The sequence below is a fragment of the Conger conger genome, chromosome 4 (genome assembly GCF_963514075.1).
Source record: "Conger conger chromosome 4, fConCon1.1, whole genome shotgun sequence".
In the NCBI taxonomy this organism is placed as follows: domain Eukaryota; kingdom Metazoa; phylum Chordata; class Actinopteri; order Anguilliformes; family Congridae; genus Conger; species Conger conger.
This window is the reverse complement of record NC_083763.1, coordinates 59,705,206-59,727,886: the sequence shown is the minus strand read 5'-3', so window position 1 is coordinate 59,727,886 and position 22,681 is coordinate 59,705,206. Positions and strand designations below refer to the sequence as shown.

Below are 22,681 nucleotides of genomic sequence, written 5' to 3'. Positions count from 1 at the left end.
GCGTTTCCTGGGGAGGCGTGGCTCCAAATTACAGATGGGTGACCCATTTTTAGGGTTAACATCAAAGGCCAGATTTTGGATTTAAGGACAGTGAACTAAGCAATCTGGGAGAATGCAATCAGCCTCCCGTGCACTCTGTGCACGTAATTTCTACGTACAGGGTGTCTGTAGCCAGACTCCCGTATGTAGCTTTTATAACCAGGAATGACTTTTAAGACTGTAATTTGGATTCCATTGTAATGTTTTTTTATTTGAAACTAGTGTGTAATTACGTATGTAACCTGTCTGGTAAAATTAAATTGTTAAAACTTGATCTGTTTGGTTTTCCTTACTGACACTTAATGTTACACAGGGAATGCGTGGTTTACCCCCTCAAACTGGTCTAGGGAGGATGATTATTTCCACTTACTGTATCACGGCGTATAGCACCCGTAGACCTATGTTGGTAAATCCCTCGCCTCCGCATGGTAGTTCATTCATGTCGAGCACAGCCGTAGCTATGTTGGTCTGCTTGGGTCCCTAGGCTGTAAACAGATATACCCGAGAGTAGCTATTCCTGCGACCTCTGTGATGACTACAGATAGCTAGTCAGTTCGTGAGACGTGCACATATTGTGCGATGTGACATGCGGTGGTACCAGCAGAGGATTGTTCAGCGAGTTCTTCTCAGTACAGGATTCCTATAGCGATCAAGTCAAAATTATAAATAAGACATCCACTAAATGTGGATAACTAATCTAAATTATTATTCTAAAATGGAGTCAGATAAACGAAGGTGAATCTATTGGCCCTATTGTGGAGATTCTGGGTCAGCCCGGACCAGTAAAGAGCGGAAGGCAGAGTGGTACTACTGCCTTTGTATCGTGGTTTGTTTATTGGCTGATCTAGACTGTCTGCATAGGGGCGACTAATTTTTAACCCTATTAGTATTCTTTCAGCAACACCAGAAGGATGAGCACGCTGATACCTTCAGCCCTCGCTAAATTCCGTTGTTGGGTTAGCGTGGGGTTTTACAGTTGGTGACCCCGACGTGATCCGATTCCATTCATGCAAGATTCGTCTGCCGATGTGATCTGCTTTCATCCGTGTAAGATTCGAGGCTTACAAGGGGTGAGGTGTCTGAAGTTTGCTCCTTCTGGTGGTGTGTGGTTTTCCTTCCATCTGGTTTTGCGATCCTTGGTGTGGTGAGTAGCATGTTTACTTTCTATCTGTAATGTTAGGGAGAGTTGTGTTATTTTGCTGCATGGATACTGTTTAGGGAATCGACATATCCCGGACAGGACTGGGACCGTAGAAACCAGCCATATTTTCAGGTTACTACCCCTCAGGGTACGTAGCGCGATCATTGTAGAGGGCAGAGAGAGAGAAATGCTGGTATGCATGTTTGTGTAACTGTGCTGTGTTACTGTGACTATTAGCTTAAACAGCAAATAGGCTACAGTAGGAACGGTTTTAGAAACAAGCATGTCGCAGCTGAAAGTATAAGTAGTATTTTTGATGGCTGTCCATAGATGTGCAATATGACAACATGCACATATATATAATATTAATTGTGGAGTAAGTTTGAGCTCTGTTAAAGGTGGCAAGCTTCTTCATCTTATTTAAGTATATGATTGTAAGTTGCGACTGACTGCTGAGTCAGGAGCATAGCCTAGGTTTTAAGTTCCAGCCCTAGAAGCAGAGTTTGGGAGGCCTGTACCAGTGGTCACTATACCTCCGTGTAATGGGCCTGATGTTACGTCACAGGGCCGCTGGGTGCCACAGCAGGTACAAGTCTCCACCCCTCTGATGCGCTGCTACAAGGTTGGGGAATCAGCTGCATGTGGGGCATATGCGAGTCCTCTGAGACTGGTGTTGGGTGTCGCCTCACAGAATTTCTATCTTTCTGAGCTGCTGGAAACTGAGTCCTCTGGCCTGTGCTACCTGTATCAGTAACAGTTGAAAACTTATAATTAAATACATAGGCGATAGTTTGTGAAATATTTGTTATAGACATGTGTAAAATTAAATCTACCAATAATATACCCTATAATAGATGTCACATAGGCTTTGCCCTAGTGGGGATACATTTGTAGTAAAACAGGATGAAATCCCTGATTATCATTTGTCCTATTGGATAAATTTAATTATATATAGGCATAGGCCAAATGTATAGTGTATCTTGGTGCACCATATTGGTTTCTTCTGTTTCGCTTTGCGTGCTCTAGCTGCACCACTGTGAATGCAGAGGATTTATATTATTATAATATGGTATACTGCATGTCTTTGCATGCCATTTAGGAAATGTTAGGAAAACTAACATACTTACTTGGGTGCCAGTTAGATTAACTGAGGCATGTGTGTACCTAAATCTAATTGTATGTTTGTGTGGTTTCTCCCACTAACACAAAGTAAACCACAGATAAACCAGTCAATGACAAAAATTAACCCTTAAAGTTTACTGACCTAACAGTGGCCAGCCTCATCTGTCACTGCTGGGGGAGACATTTACGACCTGAGAGGTATTTATAACCTAGGGGAAATAAATTGGCTTATATTTTGGAAGAAGGTGTTCCAAATGGAAAAATGCTTAAGCAAATTTAAAAATAATGATTAGAATCAATTTCTTCTCTTGTTTTATTCCCTGGGCATTAAAACTTCATAAGGGGGGCATTTTTTGGCAAAGACTGGCTTATGGGTCATTCCCTCATAGCTTTCCACTGTTGTCTTCTTGCTTGTTGTCTTTCCTCCCCCACTTTGTCTGTCACCTGTTGTGTCACTTGTCTTTAGAACAGTGAACCTGCACTCCCAATGAAGTGTATAATTTGTTATGTTTTGATCTTTTTGTTTTTGATCAATTCTTGAATTGGATATCTGGATTTATGCAGATATTCACCCCGAATAAATGTATATTTTTTCAAGTAAATAACTGAATTATGAATCTTGTAATGGTGCATGTGAGCTATATAATTTCCAGTGTTCTGTTAGCATTCTGTATGCAACATACTGCAGTGTTGTACAAACGTATGCATGGTTATAGGCACGGCTCGATGATTTAGTGAATTCAGCTGCAGTTACATGTTTTCTGACCTTCAGCACCCCTGGTGGAAGCTGTCTTTTTACTTCTTGTTGTTGCAGTCCAGGAGCTTCACGTTTCTTCTCTTTTCTAAAGTGAAGCACCTATAGCATCATCAACATTTTAACACTGTGATGACAAGCACGTAGACATCTTTAGTAGGCACTGAAAATCAAATGACAGTGTGGCTATAATCCTGTGAACATCATATCAACCCTTGCGTCAACATACTCTTAACAAACTTTTTATTTCACTCTGGATTGACCATATTCATAGGGGAAAAAACTTGGCAAAAGAGAACATTTAACATTTGGAACACTGATGTGTTCATATACCTACATTGTTATGGATAGTACTGTATTGTACTGGTGATTGCGATTCTATAATTTTATGTTGCTATTTGACCCTGCCTTGGCTTGGTCTCATTTGTAAAAGAGGTTTTAATCTCAATGTGACTTCCTAGTCAAATAAAGGTTAATATATTTGAGAAACTGTATAAATCTGGCATATTTAAAAGCTCTCTTGGAGCAAGCTCCGACTGTACATGTACAGTCCCCTCCAAAAGTATTGGAACAGCATGTTCAATTCCTTTGTTTTTGCTATACACTGAAGACAATTGAGTTTGAGGTCAAAAGATGTACATGAGATGACAGATCCGAGTTTCAGCTTTTAAGAGGGGAAATCATTGGGGATAGCATGAACAACTGTCCTGAAAAAGAAAAAAATCATTGGCGTATCATCAAATAGGTTGATCAAGGAAAACAGCAGCAGTTGAAAGAAACATTGTGAGAGCTGTGAAGAAAAACCCCAAAACATCAGTGAGTGACATCAAATCTCCACAGGGCAGGGGTGAAGGTATCTTAATCAACTGTTTGGAGAAGATCTAGAGAGCAGCAATACTATACTGCAAGATATACTGCTATACTGCAAGATGCAAACAATTCATCGGTAGTAAGAATCGGTAGGCGACATTACAATTAGCAAAGAAGTACAGAAATGAGCCACAAAAGTTCTGGAACAAAGTTTTATGAACTGATGAGACCAAGATCTACCAAAATGATGGAAAGCCCAAAGTGTGGAGAAAGAAGGGATCTGCTCATGATCCAAAACATACAAGCCCATCTTTGAAGCATGGTGGAGAAAGTGTCATGGCTTAGGCTTACATGGCTGCTTCTGGAGTGAGCTCACTCATCTTTATAGATGATGGAACTCGTGATGCTTGCAGCAGGATGAATTCAGTAGTCTTCTTTATCATGTAGAAAGACAATGACCCAAAAGACACTGCCAACACAACATAGGCCTTCATTCATTTTATCTTCTGAAGAGGAGATTGAAGGGAAAAACCACCCGAAACAAACAACAACTGAAACAGGCTGCATTAAAAGCCTGTCAAATACTGATGCAACAGTTTGGTGAGGTCAAGGCTTGATGCAGTTATTGCAAGCAAGGGATATGCTACCAAATATTAAGTGTTATTTATTTTCATTTACTTAAATACTCCAATCCAATACTTCTGCTCACCTAAAAAATGGGCAGTCTGATGCCAAAGGTGCTATGTTCTCAGCAGTTTAACACATCTAGGTGTAAATACCAGGAAATAAAAGCTGAAATCCTGAAGTCTTGTCTTCCTGTTCATCTCAACCCCAAATGTATTCACAGTATTGCACAAACAAATTAATTGGCCTGTCTATTTCAATTCTTTTTGAGGGGACTGTATCTCAAATAGTACTGTGTAAAAATTATTGCACAATTATTGCACAGGACAAGAGCGGCCCAACCCTGAACACACCCATTTCATAACCAGATTTTTTGCATGTTGGAAGATAAAGAAAAGCAAAAATAGCAAAAAAAATAGGAAATAACTTGATATAAGAATATAAACCAGTCATATCAAAGAGAAATGGAAGCAACTATCTTTACTGGCAAGTATTTTTACTGTATCGTGAACATGAACAATATTTAAAATTCACTGTCAGTCTTGTCAATGGAGCAAATGAGCTTGTCAATGCACTACTGCCACGTTTATCTTAAAATGTATGCAGCCATGTTGGTGTGTCCCTCTCAGCTGTGAAGATTGCAGACTGGGGATGGGGGTGGTTGCTGCTGTGGTCGTGGGAATGCAGAAGGGAATTTGTGAGTGCATCCACTTGGATTTTTATTTTACTTTCTTTACTTTGTTTGGCGTCCCCCTGAGATGGACTGCAAGACAACCGCCAATGCAGCCTACACCCAGCCAATGTCCCAGCCGTGTCCTGTGTAATACACTGCTCAAAAAAATTATGGGAACACTTAATCATCACAGTGTAACACCAAGTGAGTTAAACTTCATCAATATCAATATGTTCATTTAGGAAGCACAAGTGATTGTGAATCAGTTTCACCTGCTTTGGTGCAAATGAAAGTGACAACAGGTGCAATGGAGATGCCAAAGCAAGACAACCCCCAAAAAGGTCATGGTTTTGCATGTGGTGGCCACAGACAATTGTACTCACAGCCCAGCACCGTGCAGCTCGATTGGCATTTGTGAGAGACCACCAGAAATGGCAGGTCTGTCATTGGCGCCCTGTTCTCTTCACAGATGAGAGCCGGTTCACGCTGAGCGCATGAAAGAGTCTGTAGATGCCATGGTGAACGTTATGCTGCCCGTAACATCATCCAGCATGACCGGTTTGGCAGTGGTTCAGTGATGGTCTGGGGAGGCATATCCTTGGAGGGTCACACGGACCTCCATGTCATAGCCAACGGTACCCTGACCGCTGTGTTAGGTACACAGTCCTTACAGCACGTCCTTACAGCAGCCATACCCAGCCACAACTCCGGGCAAATCTTTATACCTTTTTACATCCTGTTTCACTTCCCGTTTTCCTGGTCTTACGTCATGAGCATTAAAGGCACAGTTTCTAATTTCTCCAGTTAATGTGCGTACGCATGGGTCAGAGTTTCCGTGGAGAACCGCACATTTTCCCGTCAAGTTCGTTTTTTATAAATGCTTAGAAAGTGGCGTACGCATTCTTTTGTGCCTACGCAACGTTTATAAATGAGGCCCCAGATATGGAGACTTTTTTCTTGGAATAATTGTCACACAAAAAAATATTTGATTGACTGGGCACCAGCATTCTGCATGTACCGGCAGTGCATGAAATGTACTTCTCTGATGCAATGACTGAGCAGCGAAGTGAAAAAAGCAACCAACAGAGTAGACTTTTTTGCACTTTTATTTTCACAAATGAGTAATGTGATCTTGGTTACTGCTTCTTGTTTTTTGACATTTCAGTGTTGAGTAAAATATAATGAACAGAAAGGAAGCAATGGTCTTAAGCCAGTATTAATCTTCAAAGAGGATACAATGGACAGGAATGAAAAAAATGCACTGCAGCAGGATTGTCTAAGCTCTGAGAAGCAGATAACAATGAAATATTATTTTAAGGCAAACAGCATTGTAGAGCCATTTAACATGCAGACAGTCATTCTTTAGACTCCTGCTTATAACTGGAAACTGCAGAGTTTAAGACTTCAAGGGGAGCAGAACCGGCCATAGAAGAGGATGCTCTGACTGGGGTTGTGTCTGATGAAGAACAGGAAGGGATGGTCTGCGGTGAAACAATTTTGGTATAGCCTGCCACAAAGAAGAGTCATGGTGACAGCAGTGGCAGCAGCAGCCTCTGTGCCCTCCTCGTTCACCTCCACAAAGGCCTTGTGCACCACTTTGGACACCACTAGGTTAGTGCTGGAAGAAATGCCAGTTAAGTCGCTTTTTGACTCATCGAAGGCATCCTCCATCCCCATACTGACCAGAATATCTCTCAGGTCATAGGTCTCTTCCATCTTAAACTTGGGCAGAGCCACATTTACCTCAACACTCTTCATCATGTCAGGCTGTGTCCACTGAATTAATTTCTCGTATGTGAGCTCCCTTTCCAACTGTAGGAAAAAAGAAAATTGCAAGTGTGGGATTCTCAAAAGTTAGGCAACTCTTTCATATATATATACGATACTCTGCCAAGTTTGAACCCAGTAGGTGTTGTCTCGATTGCCTTGGAGGCAGTATTATAGTTGACAAAGCCATTAAATTATTGTACCCCAAATTCTGTCTTACCCTCTCAAGCCCTGTGGAGTCATCCTCAATCTCACTAGGCAGAATAATGAGCATGCTCAGCTCTTTACCAATGTAAGGCATCTCTAGAATCTGACAATCGACCTCCGGAATGAATGCCAAACCAAAGTTGCCTGTCTGTTCCATCATCTGAACTGGCTTAATTTCATTCTGAAAATTAAAGATGTGACAGATCATTTAAATATATGTTTCAATCCATGTACAATATTAAAGTGGTGATATACTCACGCTATTACAAAGTATGTTGTGCTTACTGTAAGTGGGTACCTGACTGGGGTTTTTAAAACCTCCTTCAATTTAGAGAAATTATACAAAACATACAATTTCACTAGGGGTGCCCAAACGTTTGGATACCACTGCAAAAGATACTTTTCTAAAATTGAACACAGGAAAATAAAGCAGAATTTATCATTCAACTGTCATGGAGAGAACATTTCACTTCAACACAAAGTTGGACCAGTGACCTAACTGCAACACTAAAGAGGAGAGCAATCATGCCCTGGAGTCCCGTCTTTAGCAAACTGATGTCAAGAAATTACAAAAGTGTGACTGAACAGCACAGAGGATAACAACCTTTCCAGCGTCAGTGTTGGCAACAGTTCATAATTATTTAGGAGTCACAGAGTAATCTGGAAACTAAGTAAGCATGTTACCTTATTCAATTTGAATTGCCGTCCATGTGTGTCACTCCCTTTGAATTTATTGTCCCAATCAGCCTTAAAATAGATAGCATTCACCAACACCAGACTGGTCATACTGTTAACAGTCCCTTTCGACAGCAGGTTCTTGATTTTATCTACAAGAAAGCACAATAAAGTGAAGATATATAGATGGGATGGTGTCACACAAGTACATTAATTAAGATATCCAGATACAGATATAATGCAGTATGTCTTGAATAATGCAGATGCGATTCATCTTTAAGAGGTTTGAAACATGCACAAACAGAAAATTCAACATCTACAACGCAAAATGCAGAACATAAATCTTTTAACAACAAAGAAAGGCATCAGGTGCCAAATATCCTGTATCGTAAGAATTAAAGAAATATTACTTCATGAAATATGCACGATGTGATAGTGTCTATCTTTTTCAATTCAAGTCAATGTTTAGAGTATTACACAACATAAACTACATGGCACGCAAGTCTGAAGATATTTCACTCCGGTACATCGTTCATACAATGATTGATTGTTGCTGTAAGGCACTGCTTCTTCAATGTTTTAATATCAGGACCCAAATTAGAGGTTTTGTGCCTTTCAGGCTTTCCAATGTACTAGCACAGTCTAGTGGACTATAGACCCATTCCAGGACCCACTTTGCAGCCAATTTTCAGTTTTTCAAGTCACAGTTTAAAAAGCACTGCTGTAAAGAATTCACAATTATAATCATTTATCAGATGCCAAATAATGCAAACCAATAACAGCAAGCTGTCCACTTCTTGATCATTTCAGTTGAATATGTACGACAGAGGATCTGCTCAAGTCTCCTGAACCTGTAGATGTGTCTGTAACTGCAGTTACCTTGAGTCTGCTTCTCCACCCAGCTGTTAATCTTCACCCTTTCATCCTCTGCTTTTGATTTGAAGTCAACAGTCTCCAGCTCTGCCTGATAGAACTTCTTTGTGTCCTGAATGTACTTCTATAGATTTACAAAGACAGTGAATGCTTAGCTGTTTCTTGTGTCTGGCTTTCATTAAAAAATATTGATCGTTTCCAATGGGTTATATGAAGTTTCTATCCATGTTTGGGAGAAAATAAGTTATTTTTACTTTTTTAAGTAAAATGCTGCATGCTACAGTACAAAATGAAATGGGGATTCAAAGCAAGAACACACCAGTTATTGTGTCATGAATTATGTGTTCATTTTCAATGACTGAAATCATCATGTCAAGTTTAAGGTCTTTTTGTTAATTCCTCCACCTGCACAGTGGAGTCACTGAAGGCTATATGAAGTTCAAGGAGTAAAGATTACATTGTGTAAAAAGCAATCTGGAAGGTGTGGTCCAGGGTAGGGGCACAGAATTAAATTTTACAATCTGGTAAAAATGAAGAATGTATAAAAAAGCATACTGGGCCTATGGCACAGTCAAAAATATGATACATAACAACCCATCCTTATGTTTGCATGTTTCTGTGTGGAGAAACAGCGTACCCTTTGAATGTTATATTGCCATATACACACATGCGGAAAACATGCATTATAAGAAAGAGAAAGAAAAGTGATCACTTTGTCCATCTGGAAAAAGGGACTACAACAGATTACATATAAGATGCAAAAATGAGTTCACAGATCATTGAAAAAAACCGATAGATGTATTTACAATGAAAAAAAAAGTTACAGGAATACACCATTTTGTAAATGGTTGGCATTTATATAGCACCTTTATCCAAAGCGCTGTACAATTGATGCTTCTCATTCACCCATTCACACACCGACGGCGATTGGCTGCCATGCAAGGTACCGACCAGCTCGTCAGGGGCATTTGGGGGTTGGGTGTCTTGCTCAGGGACACTTCGACACAGCCCGGGCGGGGGATCGAACCGGCAACCCTCCGACTGCTCTTACTGCCTGAGCCATGTCACCCACTTTTTGGGAAATATACCTTTTTTCCGACTTACCCAGACTTAGGCGAGATGTTCAATTAGATTTTCATTTTTGTTCATTCACTGGCTCAGTTTCCATGTTAGCATAGTGTTTTAGCTCATCATAAAGACTTGAAACCTATTGCAGTCAGAAGCCTACCTCCTTCAAAGTGAAGAAATACACGTTACTCCAAAGCTTTCTAATTTACACAAGGTACATGGGTGTTTGAAATACATGTGAAGTAAGTAAGTAAGAAGTAAATGGGGCAAAACTGCTGTAGCCATTAATTTTTGTTCCTTAAATGCATATACACTCACCAAGCACTTTATTAGACTCATTTTTTAGACTTCTACTGCTATAGCCTATCCAGTAAGAGTCATGATGCGTTGTGTGTTCAGACATGCTCTTCTGCATACCACTGTTGTAATGTGTGGGTATTTGCATTACTGTCACCTTCCTTTCAGCTTTGACCAGTCTGGTCATTCTCCTCTGACGTCTCTCATTAACAAGGTGTTTCTGTCTGCAGAAATGCAACTCATTGGATTCTTTTTTGTTTTTTGCACCATTCTTTGACTAGTGTCTGTGAAAATCCCAGCAGTTCCTGAAATACTCAAACCAAGCTGTCTGCCACCAACTATCATTCCCCGTTCAAAGTCACTTAATTCACATTTTTTCCCCATTCTGATGCTTGATGTGAACATTAACGGAGGCTCCTGACCCGTATCTACATGACTGTATGCATTGCACTGCTGCCACACAATTGGCTGATTAGATCATTTTAACAGATGTAATAAAGTAAAAATGTTCCTAATAAAGTGCTCAGTGAGTGGATATGGAGCTCTACCTGCACACTCTTTTCAGCCCTAGTGCTGCATTACAATAGTTGCAATATTTTTTCACTAAATGCTCGCCTCCTTCAACTGAGGAATATAAAATAAATAAATCCAAATCTTAAAAGTATGATCCATTTGGTCAGCATCAGTGAGTACAGGCTGGAGGCTTACAAAACAGATTTCGTCTTTTGTCCACGGTGCAAACATTCCTTTACAAGTATGTGCATGAATTAGCGAATGTATTGTCAAATCTGTGCTATTCATCAACAAAACATTACCTCCACAAACTCGTAAGACTGCTCCCCATACAGGCGATTTGCCAGGCTCAGAGCATACGGGGCACCCTCTTTGTTGAGCTCAGACATCAGTTTGTTGAATCCAGCATGAATGCCATCATCAGCTTCATGAAGGGGAGACTGAAGACAGGCACAGACAAGCACTTTGTGACACACATTTCCTTACAGAAATGCAAGCAAGGCATATCATGCTTCAATTTATTCTGATTAATGAATCATTTTTATGATCCCATTAGCACTTTCTATAATAACGAAAAAATATATATAATCTGAAAGAGCTTGTTTCAAGCTAACTTTTTCCTGACAAGAGAAATTGTCCTATCTTTTTTGTCCTATTCATCAAAAAATTTAAATAAGATCTACAAGACTTTCGGGTTTTTGTCTACAAGTAACTTGAGATTTACATTTAAAAACCTAATGTCTTTAAATTAATATTTCTAAACACATTTTCTAATGTATTTAAATGTCCAATACAAAGTATACAAAAGTATAAGTACAGTGAAGGGCAAAGACAAACTCTGCAAATTGGAAAAGCAAAATTACCTCAGCGATAATGTAGCTCACCACTCACCCACCCAAAACCCATTGTTAACACAACTTACAGACATCCCATCCTTGTGGTTAGTAAATTCAGCTGCAGTTACACGTTTTCTCACCTTCAGCACCTCTGGTGGAAGCTGTCTTTTTACTTCTTGTTGTTGCAGTCCAGGAGCTTCATGTTTCTTCTCTTTTCTAAAGCGAAGCACCTATAGCATCATCAACATTTTAACACTGTGATGACGTGCACGTAGACATCTTTAGTAGACACGGAAAATCAAACGACAGTGTGGCTATAATCCTGTGAACATCACATCAAGCCTTGCGTCAACATACTCTTAAACTTTTAATTTCAGTGTGGATTGACCAGAGTGGAAAGACTTGGCAATAGAGAACATTTAACATTTGCACTTGGAATTGTACATACCTACATTATAATGGATTGTACTGGTGATTGCGATTCTATAATTTTTTGTTGCTATTTGACCCTGTCTTGGCTTGGTCTCATTTGTAAAAGAGGTTTTAATCTCAATGCGACTTCCTAGTCAAATAAAGGTTAATATATTTGAGAAAGTGTGTAAGCACGGCATATTTAACAACTGAGGCGGCAAGGATAGTGCAGTGGGTAGCACTAAATTGCCCGTAGGTGTGAGTGAATGATGTGTGTCCCCAGCCCTGCGATGGACTGGCGACCTGTCCAGGGTGTATTCCTGCCTTTCGCCCAATGTATGCTGGGATAGGCTCCAGACCCCCTGCGACCCTGTTCAGGATAAGCGGGATAGGATAATGAATGAATTAATTCATATTTAATAGCTCTCTTGGAGCAAGCTCTGACTGTACATGTAATGTCTCCTCCAAAAGTATTGAAACAGCATGTTGAATATCTTTGTTTTTGCTATACACTGAATACAACTGAGTTTGAGGTCAAAAGATGTACATGAGATGACAGATCTGATTTCAGCTTTTATTAACTGGTATTTTTATAAAGATTTGTAAAACAACTTAGGACATATCACCTTTTGTATCAGATCCGATATCAGTTTTTATTAACTGGTATTTTTATAAAGATTTGTAAAACAACTTTGGACATATCACCTTTTGTATCAGACCACCCAATTCTTAAGTGAGTAAAAGTATTGGAACATGTGACTTTACATGTGAAACAGGTGTTGTTGCCCAGATGTGTCCTGTTAGATTGATGGGTTAAACAATAAATAGTTCTGAATGTCTACTCTTGGTTTTAGTCTTGGGTTTTGCCTGTGAAGACTGCATTTGTGTTTGAAAAGATAAACCAACATGAATACCAGAGAGCTGTCTTTGGGAGAAAAGCCATTTTGGAGCTTAGACAAGAGGGGAAATCATTGGGAACTGTGAAGAAACCCCCCAAAACATCAGCCAGTGACATCACAATCTCCACAGGGCAGGGGTGAAGGTATATTAATCAACTGTTTGGAGAAGATCTAGAGAGCAGCAATATAAAGGCTATACTACAAGATGCAAACAATTCATCGCTAGTAAGAATCGGAAGGCGAGATTACAATTAGCAAAGAAGTACAGAAATGAGCCACAAAAGTTCTGGAACAAATGAGACCAAGATCTACCAAAATGATGGAAAGCCCAAAGTGTGGAGAAAGAAGGGATATGCTATGATCCAAAACATACAAGCCCATCTTTGAAGCATGGTGGAGAAAGTGTCATGGCTTAGGCTTGCATGACTGCTTCTGCTCATGATGGTAGCAGCAAGATGAATTCAGTAGTCTTCTTTATCATGCAGAAAGACATTGACCCAAAACACACTGCCAGCACAACATAGGCCTTCATTCATTTTATCTTCTCAAGAGGAGATTGAAGGGAAAAACCACCCGAAACAACAACTGAAACAGGCTGCAGAAAAAAATCTGGAAAAGCATCACAAAAGAATGATGAAACAGTTTGGTGTTGTCAATGGGTCGCAGGCTTGATTGCAAGCAAGGGATATGCTACCAAATATAAAGTGTTATTTATTTTCATTTACTTAAATACTCCAATACTTTTGCTCACCTAAAAAATGGGCAGACTGATACCAAAGGTGCTATGTTCTAAGTAGTTTAAGAGATCTAGGTGTAAATACCAGGAAATAAAAGCTGAAATCCTGGAATCTTGTCTTCCTGTTCATCTCAACCCCAAATGTATTCACCGTATTGCACATTGAATGAATTGGCCTTGCTATTTCAATGCTTTTGGAGGGGACTGTATCTCAAATAGTACTGTGTAAAAATTATTGCACAATTATTGCACAGGACAAGAGCGGCCCAACCCTGAACACACCCATTTCATAACCAGATTTTTAGCATGTTGGAAGACTCCCCTGTTGCAACATGCAGTCTAGCACGCAGCTGACTTTGACTTCCAGCTCAATAATATTTTAGTTCAATCTCATAGATTTAGAAGGTGTATAAAATAGCAAATAACTGGATATAAGAATTTAAACCAGTCATATCGAAGAGAAATGGAAGCAACTATCTTTACTGGCAAGTATCTTTACTGTATCATGAACATGAACAATATTTAAAGTTCACTATTAGTCTTGTCAATGGAGCAATTGAGCTTGTCAATGCACTACTGCCACGTTTATCTTAAAATGTATGCAACCATGTTGGTGTGTCCCTCTCAGCTGTGAAGATTGCAGACTGGGGATGGGGGTGGTTGCTGCTGTGATCGTGGGAATGCAGAAGGGAATTTGTGAGTGCATTCACTTGGATTTTTATTCTGCTTTCTTTACTTTGTTTGGCGTCCCCCTGAGATGGACTGCAAGACAACCACCAATGTCGCCTACACCCAGGAATGTCCCACCCGTGTTCTGTGTAATACACTGCTCCAAAAAATTAAGTCAGTTAAACTTCATGGATGTCAATCTGGCCATTTTGGAAGTGATTGTGAATCAGTTTCACCTGCTTTGGTGCAAATGAGTGACAACAGGTGCAATGGAGATGCCAAAGCAAGACAACCCCCAAAAAGGTCATGGTTTTGCATGTGGTGGCCACAGACAATTGTGCTCACAGCCCAGCACCGTGCAGCTTGATTGGCATTCGTGAGAGACCACCAGAAATGGCAGGTCTGCCATTGGCGCCCTGTTCTCTTCACTGATGAGAGCAGGTTCACACTGAGCGCGTGAAAGAGTCTAGAGACGCCATGGTGAACGTTATGCTGCCATCATCCAACATGACCGGTTTGGCAGTGGTTCAGTGATGGTCTGGGGAGGGATATCCTTGGAGGGTCACACGGACCTCCATGTCATAGCCAACGGTACCCTGACCGCTGTGTTAGGTACAGGGATTAAAATCCTCAGACTGATTGTCAGACCTGAGGAGCATTACATTATATTACATTACATTAATGGCATTTGGCAGCCACTCTTATCGACGTACAGTTGATTAGACTAAGCAGGAGAGAATCCTTTGATTGTAAAATATTACAATTATTAATCTTATTTGGCTTCATCAATAAAAGGGTTCCAAAATATTAGAAAACGGTTTTGAGCAGGCTGATCATTAGCAAATTTGCAGTACGCCATAGACTGAGCTGCAACTTGCACCTTAACCCCTTCCCCGGCAGAGACGATTATGTACAGTATGTTTTAACCGGATGTGTTTTTTTCAGTCACAGACGAGTAAACAAGTCTAAACATCTAAATAAAATTTCAACCACAAAAATGGGGAAAAAAATGAAATAGTAGTTATTTTTCATAATCAGCATAAAAAATACTATATACATTTTTTTTTTAATCGTCTGAAAATGACAGTTTTTTTCCAAAATAATTGGCGGGGAAGGGGTTAAACCTGGCACCACAATGGCAATGAGCTGCTTCCACTTGACTGACACACCCTGAGTGGTGAGTCCCAAAATTACCAGAGGCATTGGGATCATTGGAAAATATTAAATCGACAGCACACCAGCTCAAAACACGCCAGATGCTGGCTGGAAAATAGAGCCCCTAGTGCATGTACTTCTGTATTATCTGTGGTTTCACAGGCAACAAAACAGCTTCCATTGTCATCATTCTCCTGACAAATTCGACAATTACATTTCCATGTGTGGGATCAATAAAGTGTATTTCACCTCTCCATTAATCAACCTCTAAGTTTTGGTTTTTTTAATATGAATTTATTTCAGATTTTTCCCTTTTTCTCCCAATTTGGTAGCCAATTGTTCCCCTTCTACGCCAATTAGAGTTAGTGTTAGATACACCATCCACACCCGTCCCTAGGCGGCCCGAGGGAGAACGACACGCGTTCTTCAAGCCGTCTCGTCTCACAATCGTAACCGTGATTCCGAGGCATCCGAGGTGCTTATTGTGTGGTGATCAGCGAACCCTGCCAAGTCCCTCCCTCTGGAGCAGTGAGCCAATTATGCCACTCCGCGTCAGCCGGCCAAACTTGGCTTTTGGCAGGACCGGGAATCGAACCTCGGTCCTCTGGGTTTTTTTGCACAACTTAGAGGTTGTGCAAAATCAACCTCTAAGTTGATTAATGACAGATATGCAGGATTTGCATGCTATGGAAAGATTCTGATCCATGACCAAACCAGCCTATGTAAGGAGGTACTGAAATGACTCAGCAATGCATTAACACAACCAGAAGAAGTAGTTCAAGATAGCATTTGCTTAGGTATATTCCCAGAAAAAATATAGTTCTCGAAAATGGTTGAATGGATAAAAAAACTAGTCAGAAAACAGTCAAAGCTTCATAACCATATTTGGCTCCATAAATATGTCTGTATTGAATAATTTGCAAAAAACAAACTTATATTTCTACCAAACATAATGAACATGTTCTACCAAACATATTGGAACATGATTTTCTGACGTAGAGAAACGGTATCAAAGATTGTTAGTATAAGGCTTTTATTGTCTGTGGCGAGGTGTGGGTTGTAAACAGTGAGCATGGAAAGGGGGGCGCTGAATCTTTTTGCCCTGATTTGCAAATAAGAGGCTGATAAGAATCTAAACTTCTGTTCTAGCTAGTGGACCATTTTTTTAACAATCTGGCATCGGCGTTTTGTGGTTTTATTATGTCACGGTTTTTTTTAATATAAATATAAAGGCTACAACCATTTGACACGTTGACAACTCAACCACATGGGGGCAGACTGGATAGGGTTAAAAAGAAAATGTTTTATTGCATAAGATACAAGAATAATAATAATACTAATAATATAATAATACACCACTCCAGTCCTGGTAGGAGCACAAGCCTCTCCTTATTCTCCTTCAATAGTTTGTGGGTGAATCTCTTTTACCAAAAATAAATCTTTATTTCACTTTTGATCCGCCCACCTCACTTTTCTGTGTCAGTAACAAGCCCGGGCTGTAACAACATTCAGTAAGTCTTCTCAATGGATGATCCCTCCATAGCTTATTAATGCAGTTGTGTTGTGCTGGGACGTCTGAGAGTGGCACTGTGTCTGGGTGAACTCACCTCAGCCATCTGTGTAGCTGTGTTCCCCCGGGCGCCCATGTACACCATGGCCAGAGCTGAGGAGATGCTGAGTGGAGAGTAGAAGATGTTGTCCGTTTTCTTACTCTCACTTATCTTCTTAAACAGGTCCAGGGAGAACTTGGTATTTTCAGCACTCAGTGACTCCATTGTTGATCTCCTGGTAGGGCAGTCATTCCAGAAATAAATGCATCATGCAATAGGAATGATATTTAATTTAGCAAAAGTTGAATAATATACATTACATTACATTATTGGCAGACGCTCTTATCCAGAGCAACGTACAGTTGATTAGACTAAGCAGGAGACAATCCTCCCCTGGAGCAGTGCAGGGTTAAGGGCCTTGCTCAAGGGCCCAACGGCTGTGCGGATCTTATCGTGGCAACATCGGGATTCGAACCACTGACCGTGTGTGTCCCAATCATTTACCTTAACCACTACGCTACAGGCCGCCGTATATACAATATACAGTTCTAGAAAGCTAAAGCTACATACAGTTTACTCACTCTCTTTAAATACTTTTAATTACATACTTCTTATTAGTTTAGAAGAAAAATAGTTTTTAACTTTTCTATGGCTGTTATACCTTTACCAAAACTGGGCCTTCCAGACAAGTTTGACTATGATGAGAACCCCTCATATAATATCCAGTTTATCCACATATAATAGCAATTGCATTCAAACACATTGCCCTCAAAAAGCATGTTAATGGTAGAGTGACAGGGCTTTAGACTTAGAAGTTTTTACATTGGTGGCGCTAGTGCCAGTAACTTCAAGTATTATTGTATTACCACACTTGATTTGGCATGCTATCTTAAAATGAGCTTGGCTGCGTTCACCGATAATCGTGTCTCTTTGCATTTTACGAAGACTCGAAAGGTATACCTTACTAAAGTTGTATTCTTAAAAAAATATTGAATTCATCATGACTGTTGGGAGCTTTAATTTGTAATTTTATTATATTAAATTACAAACTAAATCATCCAACCGTGTATGTAATTATTGCCAAACTATATATACGGTTTGTGATATCAGATTGTGGTATCACGCCTGTCCCGCAACACCACCTAGAAATACACCTTCTTTGGCATGTCATGTTTTTTTTTAACATTATTTTAATATTTTTGTTATGGTGCCTTAAATGACTTTGCAATCAGTACTGATTTGCCAGGAGCACCATCACATTACTGTAATTCATTATTACTATTTTCTATTATTAGCTGAGGTTTTCAATAAAAGCGCACAAACAAGCGGGTTAGGATAATGAATGAATCTTAACAGATTGAGATGTAACGAATAGCAACAGCTGATTTCAGAGGCTCGCAGTCGTAAAAGTGGTGGCCACTAGCGGAGTGAGCTGACAACATCGATAAGGCATAGCTCAGAGTGATCCAGAGCAACCTTATAAAAGTATGACGTACAGAAGGTATACTTAATTAAGAACGTTTCGGGAAACACGCTGAAACGTTAAGGTAGAGCTTAAGGTACAATTTACGAATGACGTAGCGTTAAGAAGGCTTCGGGAAACGCAGCCCTTGGCTGTAACATAAAGGCATGCATTAAGGCTAACTAATAGATCATTTCCATTTTGGGATTAGTGCAGCGTCAGCTACGTCAATGACCTGCATAAAGAATAGCTCACTGAAAGTTGATGCCACTCAAGTTGGTTGAATACTCGCTTAGTGTTCTTATGGTATCTTCCAATTCCTATTTTCTTCTCCTCCTGGAGTGGCAAGTTCCAGTCAATCAGAGATGTGTGTGAAGCTGCAACCATACAAAGAGTACTTCTTAGCCAGACACGCCCACATCACAAAGCATACAGTACGATCTGTCCACAGAAGTACATGCACTAAACTTGGAAATCTGCCTCGATGAAAATCAGTCCCCCTCTTTTATTAAGTGTTGTGGTCTACTAAGAAGCTGAATAAAGTGGTCCAATAAATGAGACCAATTAGAGCTAGTGACATAAACAATTTAGAGCGCAGAAAAAGTGGAGTGACTGACCAAAGGTAAATACAGACTTTTAAAAAAAGTGTTATTAAAATGTGACATATTATTTTAAGTAACTATAAAAAAATTAAATATGAATAATTACTCTGGGAGATAAAGAAAAAGAGAATGCATTCAGATGAAAATAATAATGAAATTAAACAGTTGCAAATAATTAAAACATTAAAAAATGATAGAATATGCTACAGCATCATAAAATTAATCCTCCTGTTGTCCTCAGGTTCAAAAGTCACCCTATCACTGAGTTGAGACCCCACAATTGTATTGTTGCAGAGAAACCATTGCAAGTTTAGACCCGTTGGAGTCTTTCCAAACCCAAATCATCAAATGATGCATTACAACTATGCACACAGACTATACTGTACTCCCCGTAAATTAATTCAGATGAATTTATCCCAAAAGTGAATTATGCTGTTATTATTCATATTGTTTGGGAATGAGTGGCAGCTTCAGTATTTTGGAGTATAGTTGCTAGAAGAACATCTGTAGTGTTGGAAGTCCATGGTGAAACTACCGGTTCAGTCAGGGTCTCTGTACGTGATTGACCTTAAATTTTGTCCCAGTCCACTAGGTGCCGCTAATTTTGGTTAGTTCTTCAAATGCTGATTAATGTCTAGAATTCATATTATATATCCAGTGATATGTGTTGTAATTAATTATGAATAAAAGTAGGGAGTGTCATGAGGATGGTGCAGGTTTTGTATATAATGACTGTTTACTAACAGCATGTTTTTTTTTCTTGATATTTCCTTCTAATGTGCCTTCCACACACATAACAGTTATTTTGCACTAAACTAGGCTATGGTTTGTTCTGCAGACAACATGACGATAGGAAAATAGCTATGGACACAATGCTCAACTTTCAAATATGTTTATTATTTATTAAGGAAGTCTCCTCTATCATTCTGTGTTGGAATTATGTAATAAAAATCTACTGATACTTAAACTTTATTATCTATTATCTATATTGGACAGCAAAAATAAATAAATAAATGGTGGATCTGTGGGTGCTTAACAAAAGAAAATACTGAAATAACATTAACACAACAGCAATTACATGAAAACACACAAATTACATTTACAAAACTAGACTCCTTGTTTGAACATGTGTGTGTGGCTGTGTGTCTGAGGAGACTGAATTTGTGTGTACATCTGTGCATGTGCGCCTGTAGCCTATTTGTGCAGGTGTGTTTGTTTGTGTTTGTAAAGGTGATATGACTATACAATATGACTATGACATATTTTGACATCTTTTGGTGCACTTCCATTTGCTCCAAGGTGGTCATGTGGAATACGATTGTTCTGACTGTGAGGAACAGTTTGAAACAGGATTTTATGTCATCAACCCCAGATATGGTATATCTCGTTGTCCCTGGGGTCATCCTGATAACATTTTCAGCCGACAGCCAACCTCTCCTCACAGGTGGGGATGAAGACCAGGACAAATCCCCATTCTTTGAACTGAATGTACCAACATTTACTCTATAGACTCAGCTGGGCCCTCTTCCTCATCACTGGATTGTTCCACATCGGTTGTCTCTTGGTCTAGATCATATTCTACATTGTCGTCAACCTCTGACACTTCCTCCTCTCATGCATTTCCATTGTCAGTTTCCTGGCCTCTCTCCTCCTCACCAGTGTCTTGATCAAAGATAAGATCAAGACCCATAAATACAGTCTATCGTTAGGTCACTGTGCTGCCACATTGTGAGCAAGGCCGCAAAAAAGCTTTATTTACCAGAGCTGCAAGAAAAGTTCTACATATTATTGAAACAATGTTGTGATTGTATGTGAGAATGCCAACAGGTGTGGTTCCTATGGGGGAAAGATCCTATTGGCGAAAGGATCCTGTGGGTGTTTCCAAGGAAGCCAGGAAGGGGAGTGAGGTGTGTGTGTGTGTGCATATGCGTGTGTGTGTGTGCTAAATCACACATGCATATGGGGGTCTGCGAGAGGAAGTGTGTCCATAAACACTAGATGTAGTCTTACCTTTTAATTTCTAGTCCAGTCATTTTTGACCAGGAACACCACAGGTATAGAAAAGTTAAATAAAATACCTACATTTTAATGAAAATTGTCACATTTTATTTTGTGTGTTGTCCTGTGTGGACAAAGTCATGGAACCTTAAGAAATTAACCGAATCATATTAAATTCACGACATTTTTCATTATTTCCCCCAGATAGCAAGTATCTCTGGGCCAGATCTGCGCTGAATATGACCAAAAGTCAGGCGGAACTAGTGCAGATCCAGACCGGAGTCGCTTGCTATCTGGGTTGCACCTTTTCAGTGCTGTTGGAGTGGCAAATTTAGCTGCGTGTGGCAAATTTTACATTTGTCTTTATTTTCTTGTATCTGCTCAAAGTGAGAATAAATGACACTTTTCTCTTGCGTTCTTTGAGAATTATGACTTATTGTTACTTACTTTAGAAGGAACATATTTCTCATGTCCCTATCGTAAGTTCATTTAAAACCGACACAAGATCAGGACTAATAGCCGGCTTTTAAACGCAAGCCAAAGATCGCCAAACACAAATGAGGATAAATTATTTCAGTAACATTTCAAGTGATTTTAGTAACGTTTAGTAGCAATATTAAAAATGCAAAGTTAACATTTAGAAGTCACACCTCTCAAGAGATAATTTGAGACACATATTCCATCTTTGCGGGTAACAGCTTGCCCTTGCCTGTCAAACCTGATAATATAGCTACGGACCAAAAGTTGACACTGTTGCAGAATTGGGTGGGAAGAACCCGTTTCCTTTTTTCAGCAATTCCAAGCATTTTCAATGCAGAGCCATGCAAACATTCTACTGAATTCTTCCCACATGCACATACGTAGTCAGGTGCTAAAATAAAACATGTGCTTCTAAAGCATACAGTAGGTTAGCTAGCTACATTTAGTCACAGTAATGAGAATATCGAAGGTTAACCAACACATGAGACATGAGATTGCATTACGAGCGATGCATTTGTTCAATGCAAACTCGTGGGTAATCAAACCCAACCCTACCTGCTGGCACAAGCAACGGATGCGAAGATTCCACTGAGGATGCTCAACACCAGTGGTAAAACTGTTTTCACATACCTTAAATTGCAAAACTGGTGCAACCGACAGGAAAACGCTCCTTCTTTAAGGTGAATTATAGTATCTAGGCGAAACGCATCTAACACTTAAGGACTGAAGTAAAATAGTCAAAAGTTGTAGTCTACATGAAAGGAGAGAGTGAACACAACATCGCTTTCATTTGCTTTTCTCTAGCTACGTCAAATTCAAGCTGCGTCATTCACAATTTTTATCAGCAAGGCTGAGAACTCCGTTTACGGTATGTTTACTTCGCTAAAGCTTGATGTCGTTTAATGTTAGCAACGCTGCACTAAGGTGGTCAGTCACTGTAACCAACTTTAGCTAGCTCCTATATTCTGATTAGCTAGCTACAAATAGACCAGAAGGTATAGTTTAACCAGAAGGGACCAAGCTTCCGCTATTGGTTGGAGCAGAGAAAAAAATCCCCCAGACCCGTTGTAAAACCAGTTTCCGGGATAGAGGAAAGAGGAAGGAAACCCTCAAGACTCCAATAATTATTATTTAGATTTCTAGTGCCTAAACAATTGAGGCTATTTCACGTTTTTTTAATTTTTTTAATTGCTTTCTTATTCACTCGCAACCCCGCACTGTGAATCTATCGAACAACATGCCACGAAAGAAAACTTTGGAGTAATATTGTCGGTGGTGCACAGATTACAACATTGGTGGTGTATTTTATTTATTGCAGTT

General features: G+C 39.7%; 1 protein-coding gene across 1 annotated transcript; it reads right to left on the bottom strand.

The window, feature by feature from the left end:
- Positions 1 to 6,251: 6,251 nt before the first annotated feature.
- Positions 6,252 to 22,439, bottom strand: LOC133125946 (leukocyte elastase inhibitor-like). Its single transcript, XM_061237694.1, has 9 exons — positions 21,992 to 22,439; positions 18,537 to 18,658; positions 16,877 to 17,054; positions 11,540 to 11,629; positions 10,866 to 11,003; positions 8,692 to 8,809; positions 7,822 to 7,964; positions 7,151 to 7,318; positions 6,252 to 6,975 (listed from the first exon to the last, which is right to left on the bottom strand). Exons 3-9 carry the CDS (start codon positions 17,042 to 17,044, stop codon positions 6,568 to 6,570), a joined length of 1,233 nt encoding a protein of 410 aa, XP_061093678.1. The 5' UTR covers positions 17,045 to 17,054; positions 18,537 to 18,658; positions 21,992 to 22,439; the 3' UTR covers positions 6,252 to 6,567.
- Between the last annotated feature and the right edge of the window lie 242 nt (positions 22,440 to 22,681).

Coding starts and splice junctions, on each gene's coding strand:
- LOC133125946 (XM_061237694.1), bottom strand. CDS start 17,044: ATGGAGTCACTGAGTGCTGAAAATACCAAGTTCTCCCTGGACCTGTTT. Junction 11,004..11,539: donor TTCCACCAGAGGTGCTGAAG/GTGAGAAAACGT, acceptor GCCTGTCTTCAG/TCTCCCCTTCATGAAGCTGA. Junction 7,965..8,691: donor GGTGGAGAAGCAGACTCAAG/GTAACTGCAGTT, acceptor GCTTTCTTGTAG/ATAAAATCAAGAACCTGCTG.